The sequence below is a fragment of the Blennius ocellaris genome (assembly GCF_963422515.1).
Source record: "Blennius ocellaris genome assembly, chromosome: 6".
Classification (NCBI taxonomy): domain Eukaryota; kingdom Metazoa; phylum Chordata; class Actinopteri; order Blenniiformes; family Blenniidae; genus Blennius; species Blennius ocellaris.
Genome location: NC_137655.1, coordinates 15,087,862 through 15,108,025, shown reverse-complemented (window position 1 = coordinate 15,108,025; position 20,164 = coordinate 15,087,862). Strand labels below are relative to the sequence as shown.

The following is a 20,164-nucleotide window of genomic DNA, read 5'->3' as shown; positions in this document are numbered from 1 at the left end:
TGACAACAGAAGAAAGACTGCCAATGACAAAGGCTGTACGAGGGGGAGAGCGGAAGAAAGGAAAGTCGTGTCAGTGCTCAACAACACACTCAACAACTTTAGAATTTGTTCAGAGGCCATTTTTCTTTCTTCTTCTTCTTTGTGAGTGTCCAGAAGTCTTGACTAATTTACAAAGAGCAACCAAGCAACAGTCAAGTTTCTAATTTTCTTTGTAGCCCCGACCGGAAAAGGTGGCTTGCATAAGCAGAAGGACTGTACTGGTTCAGTCATTGCAGCATTTCATCCATCCATCTTCTATCCTGTATCATTCAGGTCAGGGTCTTGGACAAGTCACCAGGTCAAACAGACAGAGACACACACACACACTCATAATCACACCTCCAGGCAACTTATAGTCACCAGTTAATCTGAAATGCATGTTGTTGGACTGTAGAAGGAAACCAGAGAGTATGGGTGCGACACTTTTTCAGAAAACAACCTAGACTTGAACCAGGGACTCCTTTGCTGTGAAACAACAGTGCTAAACACTCCACTGCTGGGTGGTCCTGGTTGTTATATCAGCCCATTTTTTTTCCCAGACAATGAAAATTGTGTAAGGCAGTGTGTAAAAATGTGATGGGTAGCAAGGCAATGCGTCAGTGCCGTCTGACGGATGTTAGTGCTTGAATCATTTCCAAATTTTTAAATAGATGCGTTCTGTTCACAACCTGTTTGTTTATTAAACTGAACTCCAAATGTTAATCTGTCATTGTAATACTGGGAATGCAGTTTGATAAGACAACAAAGAAATGCATAAATCAAAACAACTGGATATAATGCTGCTGTGCACCACATGCAAATTGAGATATTTGTAAACCAGTGCAAATACACATCCAAGAACAATTCATGATCATCAGCAGATGTATTTTTATCCATTGGTCTGATTTTAATGTGGATTCTGCTTTCATGGAAATTGTTTACATTTTGGTTTGGACTTTAATCTTGCAGGAAACAAAAAATAAACAGCTGTGCATTGCCAAAACTGCAGGAAAATTGCTGGTACAGCTCTTGCCGGCTTCACTAACTTGCACAATGTGAATAAAGCCAAATGGATCCTGACTGACCACTGCACCAGTTCCAATTTCTTACTACTGGACACAGATGCCTGATCCCCTGAAGCGGAACTAAAAAAACCAAAAACCTTTTTCTCTGTTGTGATCAGTCATTTAAATGGCTTGCAAAGCATTTTTTCATTCATGTATAGTGTTTCTGTTTTTCCTTTAATCCCATGGTGGGATAACAAAACATTCCTGAACTTGGACACCACACACAAGACCCTCGAAGTGGAAATAGCCTTACTGTAAGGTGAGACCGCTAATCCCCACACCTCTGTGCGGCACTCACCGTCCCATAAAATATGGATAACATAATCAATTGATCTGTATTTCTGAGTCATCATTCTCAGCATGACATTTACAATCACAATCTAAATGTACCATCTATCCACAATTAGATTATCAAAAGGAATCTCATTTGAATGAATTTGAATCTTGATGCACCACAGAATAAAAGGACAGGCTGTTTCCTGTAAGAGACAATTTCTCAGACATGGACCTTACATTTTAAAGTGTTTAAAACACCTGACTGCCGTGTGGTGCCCCGTCTCCCATGGAAACAGCTTTCTAAAGGCCATGCTGCTAATTTGACAGCATCGTCCTATCATCTTTGCTTTTAGTGTAAAAGCCTGGATCCATAAACAGGATTTACATGGGGGTACAAAAGTATTTCCCTCCATTTTTGAAATCCAATATTTTCTTTCTTTATCTAGCAGGTCTTCTGATCAAAGTTGTGTACCTCTTTTGTGCTGCTCAATGGCATTGAACATCTACAAAAGCTTTTTATGTGATGCTGCTGATAATAATGCCACAGCACAGTGCCAGTAAATGAGAGTAACTCACAAAGGCAATCTGTACCCCTCGATTGGAAGAAAAAAAGCCAAAATGCTGTGGCAGTGCAATCACACAGTCAGTGCAATTCACGTAGACCTGTGAACATACAATTCCTCTGAGATCAATATTGTTGTGTCAGACAAAAAGACCATTGCTCCGGGACATAATAAGGAGAGTGCGCAATTTCGGGCCCGTCAATCTCGAGGTTGTGGTGGTGAACAAAGACTGAGCTGCCTTGCGCGAGTACTGCATGAATCAGTCATTTAGAGAAAACTGATCTGAGGACGATACAAAGATATTAACCTCAGCGACGATTCACCGAGCTAACTTCCAGAACTTCCTCTGCAGATGTATGCTAATCCAAGGACAGCCCAGCAGTGTCCAACCCCCCCCCCGGGTACAACTCCCACTACGCAGTGGCCGGGTCCTCTGTTGACGATGACTACAATTATAAACGATAATGACGATGACGATGACAGTGATGGTGATGAGTATTAACAGTCTAGTCGGGGGTAGATCTCCCATGGCAGGGTTCAAAATGACAGTGCTGTGCCGGGCCAGACTCACCACTCCTTTGACATCATGTCACATTGGGAGCAGATTATCTTCTCTTTCCTCTTTTCTGTTTCCCTCTGCGCTGACAGCCTCCTGTCACAGCGCTTTAGAGAACCATTCACAGGTGACAGCCTCTCTGACTCTGCCTCTCTCCATCACACTCGTGCTCACACTTTTGTCCTTTCCCCTTCACTCATCGCCCTCCATTTTTGAGCGTTTTGTCTCTCCCTGCACATCAGAGCACTCTCCTTCACCTGCATCCCTCCATTCTGAAACTGTCTCACTCTTTCTCTCTTATATTTTGCGCTGCTCCCCCATGGGGTAATTGCTCGGAGCCAGGCTTCCATTTTTATGACTATAATCAAGGCCAGAATGCTTATGCCTCTAGATTTCTCCTTGCCTGTGTCACAGCAGCAGCCAGAGGAAGGCAGATAAGACCCTGAGGAGTGGAGAAAATCACCAGTCGATTGTAATTAAAGTCCTTATTTCGCCTATGGAAGTGGAACAGACGCTATCGCCAACAGTGAGAACTCGACCGCTCTATGGCGCGTATGGCATGGAAAGACCTTATAGCGAAAACACTGCATTGATGCTTTGCCCTGACCCCAACTATTAACTCTTTAAGCTGGGTCACTTGCACAAAGATGACTTTGGCTTCATTAACGCAAGATAGAGGCCTGCATGGGTATTTCAATTGGCTAATATTTCAACTAGCTCATCCAGCTGTTAACAGCATGCTGGAGATGTGGCACTCAAAGCAAGGTCAGACCTCCATCTTTGCAAAGGGCATCCGCATGCGTGTGTCTTTGCCCGATTTGGATGAAAACGGGGCCGGCCCCGGTTTGTCAGGCACAAGCAGGAGGCAGGCAGATATCTTCTGTGTAACAGACTCCAGCAAAGCAGAAAATTTCCACTGTGGTGCTTTCTTGTGAAATGGTGTGTTGAAACCGTGTAGCGTGGTGCGCCGAAGAAGCCCCTTTCTGCCAATTGTGTGGTACATATAGGCATGTCCAGACACAGCTAATGACAGAGTTACTCTGAGGATGACTCCACGCAAAGCAAGAGGAATGAGAGCGCGTCAAATCCTCACATTTCTTAGACCAAGGTACCACAGTCATGACAATAGAAATGCACTATTTAAAAGTGAATGACCTTTGAATTAGGCTTTTCTCCCACAACACAGAAAGGATAAATAACTGACCCAATCCTCCATCCGAGCACTTCAAACACAACTATCGTACCACCCACACACACAATATAACAAAACGCAAATACTTACACTTAGTATAAAAAGGTATAACCAACAAAAGGTTGACAAGCAAAACAAAAACAAATGGCTTCCATCACTTTAGGTGACACTTTAGTGTTGCTGATGTTCAGCATAAACCATCTGTTTCCAGGTAAAAACTGTTCATGTACCGACACCCCAAAGAAAACAACCCTCGCTACAAAATCATTCTGTATGTGAAGATTTTTTTTTTTTTTTATAGCGTTGAACGTTGGTGTTTCTGCAATACATTTCGACAATTGGAGGTTCAAGTTAATTATATGCCAAGCAAGCTGTCAGGGAGCCCCAAGCTTTATCGTCACCTACTACACCCCCCCCCTCTTTCTGTTTTTCCTGCCTGCTGAGGATTTATTACAAACATAACTAAAAATAGGTACAGCGAGGAACGGTTGAGAGGGGGTGCATACATTGACAGGGGTCTGCAGTGGATAAGATCGAAGTTAACAACTAAATGGCCCTCAATTCCTGCAGCGACTTCTTTGCAGAAGGAGATGCGGAGAGACTGGGTCAGAATCATGAGTGAGATGCTCTTTCAAGATCTGACCTCTCACTCATTGATGTCAGTGAACTAAAGGGCTCCCGCAAACCCATTTCAAAATCAAATCTGACCTGATCCACCAAAGCTTATGAATATGGCGGCTTGGGGCTGCTTGCGATGGATGCAACAAAATAAATTAGTTGCTTTTCTTCCCTTCATGTTGTCAAGGTCAGTGTCATGCTTTACTTTGATAAGCGTTGCAGAGTACACACAGTAGTACTATATTACACCAATTTTAAATAAACCCAATAAAAAAAAAAGCTTTTCTCTGCTGCTTATCTAACACTGAAATAGTAAGTCACATTTGATTTGCTTTAATAACCTAGAAGGCAAGGTAAAAGTACAAACATATCTCAGCATTAACATCTATCTGAGTTCCTAACATCTTTTTACACATTGCCTGCTTAATTTTCATAACAATATTCAAACAATATTAGACATAATGTTGTGGCTGATCGGTCAGTGTTGCATTGTAAAACGTACTCAAACATGGCATGTGATCCAGGTGTTTCTTTTACATGCATATAAACGCAAAAAAAAATAATAATAATAATACAATCGACCCTTTTTTCATTCAATGACTGAAAACTGTCGATCTTGAAAACGTTTCAAGGTAACTTGACAGAGCGCAGCGATTAATACAGTACATTTCACAATTGCTGAACGGCAGAGTGAACTTATACCTCTTCACTCTCTGTAACACCCACAAGCTGCAAGCATGCCCTCAAGGACTGGAATATAAAACCTAAATGTAACATGATGCAGTGATATACAACTTGGAGACTTATCCACATTATTGTCCTTGTTATGATTGAAAGGATGCTCAGCACATCATGGTTCTGACTGTGTCATAGAAGTGGAAAGTGTCGCCAATGCAGACACTGATGCAAATCGTGACAATGCTTTTATCTCAATGCAATATACTGTATTCTATCATACTATTTCTTATGAGTGATAAATGCATCAACCTTACAATACATTACAAGTGCTGCGCTCTCATTTGAAAGGTAGTCATTTCTTATTTTTACTTACTGACTTGTGTTGGAGAAAATCAACGCAATAAAAGTACACTTTGATAGTTTTATTGAAACAAACATGCACAGTAATAAGAATGGAATTTTCTTATAAAAGCTATGTAACATACTGACTTTTATCCATAGAGACTTCAGGGTGCAACAGGACTAAATAAAACTTACAGCTCGGCCCTTCACAGCAGCCCCTGTTTTTCATGCGGCCCCTCAAGAAATGAATTTAACCACTGTTCTGGTACCTCTACATTATTTGCAAGGAGTAACATACTGGAATCGTGGCTGAGACCCAAAGTAAAGTTTACTCAACATTTAGTAATAAGACGAGTTTGCCTTCAGCAGAGGATTGTTTCACTTTCTTGTTACCTCAGGAAATCAAAAACTAAACAATAAATTCTCAAAGTCTTTGCATCTCCAAACAAAGGCACCAGCCAAAGTAAATACTTGTGGAGCATTGTGCAGAAGCAGCAATGTATTGGACTCCTATGTATCACAAGTTCGTTTTTTTGTCTGGTATACACGTTTGGGGAAACTTGTGACATGCATCACAATTTGGCGAGCTGGGGAGGCAGCATTTTATTGCAGTAATGGTAGAGAGGGTTTATTGTAGGCTTCATGTTTAGTAACACACTACTTGCATAAACAATCAAGTGTAAAAAGGATTAACGGCCTAAATACACAGAGAAGAAAATGTCAATGTGCTGACATTGCTTCCTCAGATGAGAGTGAGTCCTCATCTGTCGCATAATGGTAACAAAGGGTAAATAGACTTTTCTGATATGGAATATTTTCACCATGTAAACTATAATTGATGTTAATCGTACACCAATGGCAACAGATACCAAGTAACGCATCAGCCGATTATTGGGAGAAAGTTGAGGTTTGATGTCTTGCCCTTTGTCTTACACTTTGTCTCATGGCCATGATGAGATGCGACTGAACAGCTCCACCACCTGAGCCACAGCAATTTGATATGAGGCACATTCTGTGTTATAATTAAATACAATTACCTTTATCACCTCCGTTACCAGTTGTTGGCAAGATTAATGATTTTTTTTTCTTTGCAAATCACGTCTTGGCAATTATGGGATCGTTAAAAAAAAAACCTCAAAGCATACTTTACAGCATATATAATTCCTGAAAACTCCTCTTTCAAGTTTAATATTTCTTGCAACACTTTATCAGCACAAAATACTAATTTGACAAGACTAAAATGTTTTGCTAATTTAGTCCCCGAGTCACTATCTGTGTGTATAGATGACAAATTTAAAACTTATTTGGTACTGTCTCATGCTTAAAGTGTTCAGACATTGACTAAAGAGATGAAACACCCCTCGTCTAAATGCCATTTAACTTGTTTGGCAAATTAACGATGGTGGTGGGGCATGCTGCCACACACTATACGCTGCAAAATCATAATCAAAGTGGCAGAAGAGGCCAACAGAAAATGACACGGATCACTTTCATACAGGCATAACTACTAAATGCCACATGCTCCCTTTGGGTGGGCAGCTAATAAAATGACACTATATCGATCTGCACTGAGAAGTCTCATTAGTATGGAAGCATTAACAGTCATTTTATGTGCCATTCCATTCCATTTAATATTGATGTGCTGTATTATTGTAACGCAATCCCTTTGGGACTTCTTTGAATAATATTGGCTGAGTAGTCCATCCCCCTTATTGAAGCAAGGCACCAAAAGTTAATCAGGATTCACATCAGAAAACCTCTTTTTCAATTCAAAATAACTCCTAGCATTGCCACATATTTCTGTTGTCCCTCTCTACTGTGGCCATGTCTGACATCTGTGTCATACTACAGTAAATCAACAGATTTATTTATTTATTTAGAAAATCTCTCCCTGTAAAAGCCAAATTCTATTGAATTCAGGTTTGATAGCTTCAAAGGGAATAACAGAAAAAAAAATGTAATGTGAATTTAATTGACAGCTCTTGTGATAATTTCAGAGAAAAGAGAATCTGGATCATGACCTCACAGCTGTAATTACACAGAGCATGAACAACAGAGCACTAATGATATGGCTGTCCTTAAAACACCTCAATCAAATGTCAATATGATTATCGGCACTGAGGAATGAAAAACTGTAAAGCTATTGTCACAATGTAATGCAGTATGTTCAATATTAGTAGACTCTGGCTGTAAAAAAAAAAAAAAAAAGCATGTGTGGCTCTTGGAAGCAAAAAGCAATGCGCAGCAGAAAATACACTGACATTTAAACCTTTAAATTGGGTCTGTAATAAGCCATAATGGATGTGTCATCCTGCTGCTGGATGCTATTAAAGCAGTGCAGAGTGAGAAAAGAGCTCTAATAACCAGGAACTGCAATGTAAAAGTAGTGAATCCTAAAGTTTAAAAAAACAAAGAAAAAAAGTAGGATGGAAGTTTGTTAGTAAGAAGAAACAGGGGGGCAGAGAGAGAGAGAGAGAGAGAGAGAGACAGACATGTCCGAGCAGATGAAAACACAGAGAAGATAATCATAATGTACGAGTCTATCCTTGTTTGGGCATCTGGGCAAAGCCCTGTGTAGCAGGAAGCAAGTTTGGGAGGAATAGAGAGAGACGACAACTCAAGAGAAAGAAGTCTGACAATGAGCAGGCAGAAAAGAGGACAAAAGCAATAAAGTCTGCACGGCCATTGTATAAACACTTACCAAACACCCAGTCATTCTGAAGCCTGAGCCCTCGCCATAACCGTAGCGACAGCATCGCCGACTCGCATGTTTACATTGACAGTGTAATCCCTCGAAGGTCTTTGCGTCCTGACAATCGCGGGAAAGCCACTCGCAAAAGCACAAGAGGGGAAAAAGGAAACCAAAACACTCTTACACTAACCTCGTCTCTGACCTCCTACATAATTTCACCCACACTCACCCTTTTATTTGCCACTCCAACTCTGCGCTGTGTAAATGCCGAGGAGAACGATCATTTTACAGGCTTGCCTATTCAACAGGAATCCCCTTTGAGGCATTTCTCAAGCCAGTCGCTCTAAAAGCAACCGCTGAGGCAGGCTGCTCTCGCTTCCTGCTTGGCTGCATGGATTTCTGCTCTAACCGGACGAGCCACCGAGGAAAACTCTCGGGAAGGAAATGACATCGACAGGTGCTCCCTCCTTCCTTGCTTCCTTCCTCCTGAAAACAACACCTACTTTCTAATAGCAGAACATAATGGGACTTCTGTGAGCCAACTGACAACACAAACCAGAGAGTATGAATTGGCTCAGGTGAAAACAAGGGGGTGGGGGGGTGGGGGTGGGGGGGGGGGATTACATTCAATGGTTCACATGGGGAAAATAAAATGATTAATTACAGGAAAATTCCCTGCAGCCCATATTGCTGAGCGCTGTATTCCCGTGACTATGGAATACTGGCTGGAGTAACGCCAAAGAGGAGTGTGTGTGCATGGGGTGTATGGATGAATCACAGAGTGACATACAGAGATTGAGTGAGTCAGAGGGCACATCCCTCCACAGGCTCTCAAACCTTTCCAGAGATGGTCATTCTGGTTGTTCACAAGTGCAAGCCAAGTCATGGCTGCAAGCAATGAGCAACTAACAGCTCCCAGTCAAGGGAAGTATGCTCCAAATGTTTCAGGAGATAATCATGTAAACAAAATCCTCTCTCATATGGTATTTGAATAGTTATTAATGACTGAAATCCCCCCCCCCCCAAAAAAAAACATTTTGCCTGGGACAGTGGGTTTCTATTTCTATTTCTATGCAAGACACACGATGGAAGAATCACTAAAACAAGTTAAGATTCTGAAACTGTCATTGTAGATAAATGATTCATAAACGCTTTAATGGTGCCATCATAGAGGAGATAAAGTGAGAACAGAAGGGGCGCAGAGAAAAGCTTTATCAGAAAAAAAAACATGCTACCTGTTCTTTGACGGAGGCCAGGATGTTATTGGCGGTGTTGTCAGCCTCCATGGTTCGGCCAGTTGAGCTGTTGTGGATGGTCAGCAGAAGCCCCTCCTCCGTCACTGGGCTCTGCTCAGGAGCTGGCATTCCTCCTGTGTGGACACATGACCACACACACACACACACACACACACACGCACACAGACACTGATCTGGTCACCACAGGCACTCAGCTAAAAAATCTTGTACACACATACCAGACTGTGAGCATGCGTGTGCAAACGCACACTTCCCTCATGCATACACCCTCGATTGAACCCCTCCCTGACACATGCAGGCGAGTGATGCTGAGAAGTGGCTATCAATGGTCACACACCACACCGACAACACACAAACATACACCCACACTTGCCATATGGGCCAAAGAGAAACGGACTGTTTATGTTTTATGTCCGCGGCAGTGCAAATCAAAGCCATATGGCTTTCAGACAACACATGACTTAAGTAGCGCTTTGTGTATGAAATACAGTCACATAAAACATACAACGCAAATATAACAACAGGGAGGGATTCCAGTCAAGCAAGAAAATGGAATGAAACTTCTAATCCCAAAAATACAACAAAACAGCATCAAAAGCTGTGTGCAACTAAAGACTATGCACGTTAGAAGCAGAGGAAAGCTGCATGACACGAGCACAAGCAGGCCTTTGAAAAAACACACAAAAAAAACAAAAACAAAAAAACCCTGAACAAAACAAAAAAAACTAAAAACAAGTCAGTGGTCTGACAAAGATGATAACGGGTTCCTGTCTCAGCTCCCCGGCCCTCTTGTCCGCGGTTGAAATGAGAAAGCAGCGCGAATAGTTATGGTCTCATTATATCTGTTGACAGAGAATGTGTCAGGGGAACGCTGCTCAAGGTGGATCCATATTTACAAAAAGGAGCCTGTTGAGCCAGAGACGACAGCTAAAGGCTGCAATGGCTGCAGGGGCACACAAAAACAAGAGCTCCAATAACACAGCAGCTATGTGACTCACGGGCCCGGCGCTGCTGTCATCTACAAGCTCCCTATATGCACGTCGCACATCAGGGGGTCCCCACACTTGGTCGCATTGTGACCCTGAAGTATTCTGGGAGTTTGTCGCCGAGGCAATGCAAGCCATTCAAGGTGTTGCAGCAGCACTGAGTCATGTGGTTCAAAATAACAGATAATGTTTTACTACTATCTACCACGTATGTTTGCTCACACCGGGTATTTCACGTCCCTTACTCCTCCCCTCCTTTCATCAGCTTCCCAGATTCCTTTCTTGTTCATTCATAGTTTTGCAACACGCCACCGTCCTCCCACCCGCCCACACTGCACTGCAGCCCCTGAGTCAAGGACATGGCACTTATTTCCCAGAAAACTCCGCAACAGGAAAAGGGAAAGGCTGTTTGAATTTCATGTTGCTCCTCCTCCTCTGTGACTCCTGCACAAACACAGATGAGAATGACACAGACAGGACGGACTGAGTTCAAGTTGAATATGACAGAAGTTGCCAGCCAGGTCAGGGTACAGAAAGTGCTTTTTTGTTTTGTCGTTGGGTATCCTGAAGGACAAAGAGAGACGTGCGACTGCAAAACCATGGTTGTCATTCATCATTACAATAGATGAATAAAGGAATGTGCCTTAACATGTCTGACCTTTCTATAACCTCCATTGCAATCAAACAATTGTCTGAGCAGTACACTAGTAATAACACCTAAATGAAAAAAAAGAACCTCATCATAGCATGACCAGTATCTGTGTTTATAATCAAAATACTCCTCTGCAATCTAATCTCTTCGTTTCAGTTTTATTCATACACCGCCAGTTACAACAAAGCTATCACAGGGCACTTAACATTCAAACAAAATGGATAGTAATGAAAGCTGAAGGAAAGTGCACACCATGCGAAATGTGCAGCATAAACCCTCCCAAAAAAAACACCACAGGAAAGGAAAGTAAACGCTATCGGAGGCACCATTAAGTCAAGAATAAATAGTGATACGTATCCGAGCCTACCTAAGACATTTCCCATTATATCTGGTCCAGAATGAGGTCTCCTTGTTTAGCTTTGACTTCTGAACGGCTTTGAGTCAGGACTGAAAACAACAACGCTGCAGTCAAACTACCACAGTCCTATAGGCACACGGCTGACTGGTTGCACAGCATTTCTAAGTGTTTCCCTCCAAACAAGGAGAGAAGAAAAGCCTGGCTGAATGCCTGGTTGGAAACTTTGGTATGTCAGGCCCTTCAAAAGTTTGGAGAGCAAGTATTAGACTGAGAAGTAGGTAAGAAACAGAGGAGACGAGCCCATTCAGGGCAGGTTTCAGGGCTGTCATTAGGGTAATGCCTAGGGACCATACTGTGGAGTTCCCACAGAATAACGATGACCTAATAGTGGGAAAAACAAAGATGCAAACCCGTGTGTAATTATTACTATTATGGTCATTTCCCTTGACCAGACAAAAAAAAAAAAAAAAAGTATGGAAGCATAATAAGATCACTGCTAAAGACAAAACACAAACTGGGTTTCATTCAGAGTCAATTTCGTCCAACTGCTCAATACAGAATAATTTGCCTCTATTTTAGCACACATTCTTTGTAGTCATAGCTAAATCTTCCCTTAAAAGTGTTGTAATCCTCAGTGCATCCAAGCCTGCCAAGATAAGTCTTAGTGTGACCCCACCCTGACACATTGGACCACGTGTTCTGATCTACTGACCTCAGTCTCGGCCACTCCTCTGAGCCTCTTACACAACCTCTCTTTTTACAACTCAGACTCCAAAACGGCAGATAGTTTACAGCGCCAGGGAGAATAAAGTGACAGCACAAACAGGGTTTAAAATAAAACTATCCCTGCTATTTCTCAATCCAAACGAAGCAGCATGGTACAGAGGGAGACAGTTGTGACAGATCCACAATCCAAGACTCGACGGCTACCCTTCCACATCAAATTCATATGCAGACATGAATTAATAAGTCCTCTGACACCTCTAAAAGCCACCTGTGCCTTGTGTCACCTTCCCCAAGCTGCAATGCAATAGCAAATCTAATACCTGCCACGGGCTATGTTAAGGAAACAGGTTACTGCAAGAAATTAGGTTAAAGGAGAAAATTGGAGAATGAATTTACATGCATAACAGTAAAGTGATTATCTTTAACAAACATGTTTACATGCAAGTCAGCCAGTACAAAACTTTATCCCCGAGGCATATTTTCAGAAAACACTGCATATTTAAAGGCATTGCTCATTCCACAGTTTGAAGTTTGAAGGGGAGATTTCTGGCATTTGGTTGGACTGCGTGGTAACAGGTTGGAATTTTAGGTAGAAGAACATGTAATTTTACTATATTATTTATTATATTATCTTATTTACTGTATTATAAATAATACATTGATTATTGAGGGTGAACCAAGAAATTACTCAGATGTACTACTTTTCTATTCAGTAGGCCCTAATGACAAACTGAATATATGCAAGTTGTTCTAAAACCCAAGGATATAGATATTGAATTTATTCATACACCTATGTTCCTAGTTGTGGTCTAATGCCTTAATCCTGTGAGCATATTCTCCTGTTGTGGAGTCCACTACAATCTGTAACAAGTATAAAGGATTATACATTGTTTAAAAAGGCTGATCCCCCCCCCCAGCTGGATTGCACAGGTCAGACCGCATGATGATAAGACCCTAAACACGATGATCCAGGTTCATCACTGACAACGTGTCCAGATAGTTCCATAGTGCATTATGAGTGTGAACTTCCACAATTCATCCTACACCAAATTGATAGAGGTGTAAGAAACTCTCTGCAGACCTCCAGAAAGACATAGTGATTATAGCAAAGACTCAAAACCATATGCAAGGCATTTAGAGATCAGTCAGTCACAATTTAATACAACTAAAAAGCTGAGCAATACAAGCGGTGTGACAGACAGGAAGACTATGAAGAAAGTGGGCCTGGGACAGGAGGCGACAGTTCACCTTTCCAATGAATACAGTCAACTGATTCCAGGACAAATCTTTAACGATCTCTGAGAAACTCAGCCAAAGTCCAGACGTAAACCCTGATAGAACTTAGCATAGAGAGACCAGAAGATGATTTACTGGGGCTCCCCAATCTGACAGAGCCTGAAAGGATCAGCAAGGTAGAATGGGATAAACTGGTGCTCAAAGCTTGTAGAGGCTTACCTAAGAAGGCTTAAAGCTGTAATTGCTGTCAAAAAGGCATCCAGTATGAAATGAAATGAACTGTCTGGATATTTTCTGAAAGGTCAGTTTAGCTTTATATCGTAGCTTTTAGATATTGAATGCAGACTTAAACAACTAAAAGGAAAGAAAAAAAAAAAGTAGTCAAAGATAGCTGAACGAATTAGCAAGTTCATCCACGTAAAATGAACTTGTCAACATAAAATGTAAGAAAAAAAAATCGGTCGTAAAATTTCAGTAACACTAAGTAGTTTTTTTTAACACAAAGGTAGCATACATGTGTGAAATTATGACAGGGATCCTCCCGAAACAACAACTACAGCAAGCTGTGGGGTCATCTTCCGTTATAAAGTAACCCAAACAACAGCTGTTTTTATTAGTCACTTTGAGTAATTATTTGGATTATGTGGATCAAGGACTTTTGTGAGTCTAAACTGACTCTCGCTATCTCAAGTCAACCGAGATAGGAAAATACCAGTAAAATGCTATGTGCACTGAGCATTGACGCTCGACTTGTGATCGAAGCTGTGAAAGCTTCGTAAACGGTGTGAAGATGCCACTTTATACAATCTGCCAAATCAAACAAGGAGCATCAAACTTGTTTTAGTCCACAGTCCACATACAGCCCAGTTTTACCTTAATAGGGACTGAGCGTCACAGAGGTGGTAAAATAACACTTAAAACGACACACACAGGTTGGATTTGACTCTCCAAAAGGTCAGTTTTTGCATTTTGTTCCATATCAACAGTTGATGTTTGGAAGATGAAATGATACACATTGAAAGTAGACGTCTTTAACTTAGCATTCAAACACATCAAAACAAATACCGGTAGTTTTTATACTTTCCGAAGAGAAAATGGAACACACGTACGCCCGTAAAGATGCTTAGGATCTAAAAAGTAATTTGCATTACATATTATTTTGTGCTGAAAGAGTATGGCAGCTTACTGGCTGAGGGTAACGGTTTGCAGCAAAAACACCGAGAGGTGTTTTGTCTCATTGCTTTTTTTATCCAACTGAAACATCAAGACTTGCATCAAAACAAATTAATTGTGAATCAAAAGCGATCAGAAGATCAATATCTGGCCCAAAGCATAATAATCTCTCCAATAGCGGCAGCGCCCCGCTGTGACATTGATTCAACCCATCTGAGGTGTTGGTTTTTTTTTTATCTTGTGCACTTATAAACACATGGATGGAAACTTGGTAAAACACATGGCTGAGAACTCACTTAAAGCCAAACATAATTTTTTGAGCCTCTGCGGGAAGTTAAAACACAAACCTTCCGAGCTGGCCACATAAATATTCCTCTTTGATAAACTGCAATCACCTTAACACATGCACTGGTCCTGAAAGCAATCCCCTTGAGTCAAGCCCATTACACCCGTCAGGCGTTGTCTTACAGAAAGGAACGATTTGTCTTCAAAAGGCTGAGCGACACGACGTCGCAGACATTCGGCAAAGAAATTGAGATGAGCTGAGAAATGACTGCACATTATCCTGAATTTCATTTGCAGAGAGTCTCAGAGAGGCACCCGCACGACTTGATTACTCTGCCTTGCCGAGTTGAAAGTGGCAGGAAAATCTATGGCTCAAACAGCTTCAAGAGCAACTCGCTGAATTATTTTGGATTATTTTTTTCCCAGAGATTTCATATTTTGAAAAAGAGAGATTGTGTTTTATGAAATAAACATCCTAAAGTTGCCTGTTTTTATCACTGGCAGCACAAAGAATATTGAAGGTTTGCTTTAATAAATAGTTCCACGTCCATTTTGCATTTCAGTTGTTTTAAAGACCCGAACCTGTCAGAACTTCCAGATTGAATGTCTTGGTCAGAGTAAAGTTTTGTGCCTGTGTGTATTTCATACAGGTAAGAAGACAGATTTCTCCAGTGCAGCTGTCGCAGAAGAAACAGACTTTTATTTCAGACACATGGATTATGTTTCTGCAGACACAATCGAGTTCCGGACAAAAAAGTCTTACCCAAGATTCAGAGACTGATAGCTGTGGAGGTATCTCTGCTGCAAAAATGAAATCGCCTGCTGCATCTAATTTAATATCCCCTTAAATCTACAGCATATTCACTCTCCGGTTGTGAAAAACAAATGATATGCACAGTGCATATCTAATTTAAAACCCATCTGTGGCTTCTTATGAGAAGGCAAAATGATCCTGAAAATAATCTGGAGTATTTCAAACAAAAGCCCACAGGCTCTCAAGCCTGTGTGACACATGATTGCTTCCAACTTATCTAGACTGACCTAGAAGCATTATGTAGCATGTGAAAGCTTTGTGGGGAGCATTACAGTCCCATAACTAATCTCTCAGCAGCGACCAGGCCATCCCCAAAGACCCACGACACTTAATTGCCTCTTTCAAAAACAGTGTACTGACTTTCCTGATAAAGCCAAACAATTTTGGCGGAGTAAAATTCACCAGAACCGCCTCGTCCTCAACAATGACCCGTCGCGGCCACTAAAAATAGACGCAAGGGTCCAAAATCTGTTTTGCATCAGATTCCAAAACCTCCCCAATCACAGCAATATGTTTGCAGGCAAGTTAGTAAATTGCGATACAGTTTTTTGCAATCGTTCGCTACTGTGCACGCTATTAGACTAATGACACGGATGGGAAGTGCTGACGGAAGCCCTGACAGAGTGATTGCTGAGAGCTGATGTAACAAATCAAGTAATACAAACATAAACATGGTCCTTTACAAATTGTCTAAATCTCGGGTGGTAGTCACTCCTAAGTATCGACATGATACAACTTCTCATTAGTGTGAGAGACATTGTAGATATCTTTGAGGGCAATGTGGAATTCTCATTGCGTACCACCTGGCGGACTTTCCAGCATGAAAACACAAAAAGTTATTACTAGTTCCCGAGATGTTTTCTGCTTTCGGCTGCTCTCAACAGCTGAAAATGCTTTGCTCATATCGACACACCCAAAAGCAAAGGAATGTCTCCTTTCTGGAGCAGAAACTCTTACTCCAACTCACAATCACTCTGTCAATAATTACCCAGGTCAATGATGTCATCTCCTACAGATAAACACATACCTTTTATGCGATACAACAGAAGTGCAGATTAATCGAGATGTATGGCGCTCTGTGGAGTGGAGACAATCTGACAGCATCACTTCCACCTTCCCCTTAAAGTAAGAACACAAGGAAATCCTTCAGGGGCTGCACCCACGCCTACCTCTCACATTGGACCTCACCCCAGACAAAATGTTGCAATAACCTAAGGCCTATGAGTGTCCACAGGGCACGGCTCGTCTCAGACAAGGAGGCAAGAAGCACAGGCCATCTAAAGTCTGTGCATTAGGAATTGCACCCAGACTAACACAATATGCATACACACCCCCGAGCTCTACTTTATCTTGCAAGATTTGTTTGCTTATAAAAGGATATTTGAAAGATGGCTGCACAGATAAATAACCCATGTTTGCACAGTGCAGCAGCGACAAAATACAACACTGGCTCCTGTGGATACAACCCCACAGTGATCATTCACCTTCAAAATCATTTCCTCACAACAATACCTCAACTAATGAGGAGCTGCGAGGCTCAGCTGAAGCCTCATCAGCTGTTTTCAACATGTCACCAGCAGTAATATGTTGTGACAGGATGGGGCATAAATTATAGTGATTGCATGCAAATCCCTTAAATAGAATCAGAATTTGTGCTTGACAGACATGGTGCATCCTGTCACACATTGTTAGACAAATACATTTAACACTCTAATGCCTTTTTGCATGCAATTATAATGTAAACACAACAGCTACAGGACGAATTATAACAACATTGTGCACATCTGCAAAGGACTTAATACAAAAATGTTAATTCTCTGTGCGACAGATATGATCAAGTCGTGGGGGTGTTCATTATGAAACCTCATTGCACAGATAAACTGCACATCATATCAAGTCCATGCATGCCATTTTTTTTCCATCCAGCTGTGTGGAATAACCATCGGACATCTTTTTGGAAATCAAATCAAAACTTCTGCGTTGTACATCATGCAAGGTTCTGCAAGATGAGTCAGACAGAAACAGCAACACTATCTCAACAGGTATGAATTGAAAAGGAAAACTCAGCATTGCTCTTTCTGGCTTTGTCCTGGCTTTCACAATATGAGGTGTCTCAGAGGTGAACACCTGAGAAAACTCAGCACTTTATATGGATGCTACTTACAGCAAGAGACGACCCTAACCCTACCCCGCCAAAGAAATAACAATGCAAACCTCAATAACTCCTTGATAATGACTTTTGTAGATTCAGGAGTACGAGCTTCTGCATTTACTGTCATACAAACATGTTCCTCTGGCATGGTTCTCTTAGTGTTGTATGTGGGTGATTAACCACATGAGAAATAAAGATCCCGAGAAATCACTGTTTTCTTAATGTCTCCAGATGATGTCATGGATCTGCATTAATTTAATGATATACTCTATATGTACACAGATAACATAGCTTGAGTCCCACAAGTGGTTAAAATAACAGTTACATTACAAGACAGACCATCACTGAGTATTGTCCAAACAGGCAACTTGCAATGCAATATTGCTCACATCATTATTGTGACCCATCTTGCCCCCAACCGCTGCCTGCCAAATACCCCGTGTAAAACTAAACCAAACACCAGCAGATGACCTAGAAAGTTCACAGCCAGCAACCGCTGGAGCTCCTTTACTTGCATGTGGAAAAAGCCACTCATAATAACAGGTAACAGACCAACTTCCTGGATGAGAGTAACTGGATCAGCTGAGGAAATCAAACATGACCATTAAGGAAATCTCAAGAAATTCTTCAACGCCTTCCCAATGGTGTGTCGTAATTATGAGCAGGATACGGATTCCACTTACAGTCGCCAGCAATATTGACAGGAACTCTTCATATACACTTTTCATTTTGAACTGTAAAGAGGATCATTCTTTGATCCAGGATCTGCTGCATGAAGCTGCTCTAGTCTGAATTCCATGTGAAAGCCATTTAGATCGCAATGGGGGAAAAAAATTGAAACACAATGTGCTATCAGTATAACTTCTGAACTTTGTGGAACATGGACAAATAAATACAACAAAATCAAACCCCTGCTACCGTGATATGTTAAAAGAGCAACTTAAAAGGCAGACTGGACGATGAGAGGTCTGAGGGCTATATGTTGAAGACTGATTTGCATTGGCACCGACTGTTCAATGCCCTGAGCTCCACAGTCGACTGTTCAGGGGTCGTAGCACGACGTGCCGTGATCCATTCAAATTTGAGAGCAGCAACTGAAATCTGTACAATGTGAAGTCAAAACGTAGCTCAAGAAATAGTCTCAAAGTAAAAATCCTTTTGAATGAAAAAAAGCTCAATCTTTTTGGGGTTTTATATGCGCAGAGTGGGCCAATGCTAAATGTATGCTATTTCGTTATTTTTATTATATGATAATAACTATTTTCATTGACTTGACAAATTATCAGGCACGCCTGTACAACTACGAGTTAATGTAAATAGTTAATCAGCCAATTATATGGCAGCAAATCAATGTATGGAAGGTAGACGTGGTCAAGTTGGAATGTTGAACTTCAAAATGGGCAAGAGCAAGGGGGAACATTGTGACTCGAGTGGCGTTAAAAGTGGCATGGTTGTCGTTGCCAGAAGGGCCGGTCTGAGTATTTCAGAAACTGCAGATCTAATGGGATTTTCATGCACAACCATTTCCAGGGTTGATAGAGAATGTGGGGGGAAAAAAGAGACAATATTGGGCGAATGACTACTTGATGAGCCAAAACCCCACGTTGATAATATAAAATATAGATACATGCTGCCTTGTATCCACAATTCACGCTGCAGACGGGACATTAATGACATGGGTCGTATTGCATTGTTTAAATGCCACAGCCTCTCTGAGTATTGTTGCTGATGATGTCCATCTCTTTATGACCTCAGGGTGCCATCTTCACACAGAGACCTGCAGTTGGATGATGCGCCATGTCACAAAGTTCAATTCATCTTAAACTGGTTTCTTGAACATGGCAATGAGTTCACTGTACTCCAATATCCTCCCCAGTCAACAGATTTCATGGATGTGCAGCCAACAAGTCTGCAGCAATCCTGTGGTGCAATATTTTCACGATGAACCAGAACCTCGAATGAGCATTTCTGAATCCTTGTTGGATGTATGTCACGAAGAATTAAGGCAGTTCTGAAGGCGAAAGGAATACAACGCAGAGCGAGAAAGAAGGACCAAAAAAAGTATGTTTATACTGTATATCATTTCAGTTCAGGCATACATACTCTCTTGTGGTACAGTGCATATCAAAAGTGCTAAAAATACAAGGAGACACAAGTAAAAATAGGTTTTTATTTGTGCGTTACCAAATTAACACAAGTAATTAGTTGCTAAGAATGTATTGAATCGCCCAAGTACTGAAAGTCAAATGGGGAACACGTGTAAATCTTGTTGTCTTTGGCAAGCAGCTATATTCAGTCCACACTTTTCTGTAAATGTTCCCACCATTTTCTCAAAGCTGTGACCTCAAATCACTGCATTTGAAGAACTCTCACATTACATGAACATATTTTTGCTGGAGGAACAATTTTGTTCATTAAAGCGCTCGAGCTGGAAATCCCCCAAAAGTAACAGTTCATTTTGAAGCAATGGAGCTGACTCCAACATGGTATTTTCCACTATGCACGAGAGTTGTCAAGCGATCTT

General features: G+C 41.4%; 1 protein-coding gene across 2 annotated transcripts in view; it reads right to left on the bottom strand.

Moving 5' to 3' along the window:
- pkp4 (plakophilin 4) overlaps positions 1 to 20,164 on the bottom strand; it is an 87,252-nt gene that overhangs the window by 60,458 nt on the left and 6,630 nt on the right. The window contains exon 2 of one of the 2 annotated variants that reach the window (XM_080498395.1): positions 9,238 to 9,371. In XM_080498395.1, the coding sequence (XP_080354521.1) occupies positions 9,238 to 9,366 (129 nt within the window). In that variant the 5' untranslated portion in view covers positions 9,367 to 9,371. Of the gene's footprint in view, positions 1 to 9,237; positions 9,372 to 20,164 lie in introns of those variants that run through there. The other variant, XM_080498396.1, reaches the window with a different exon arrangement.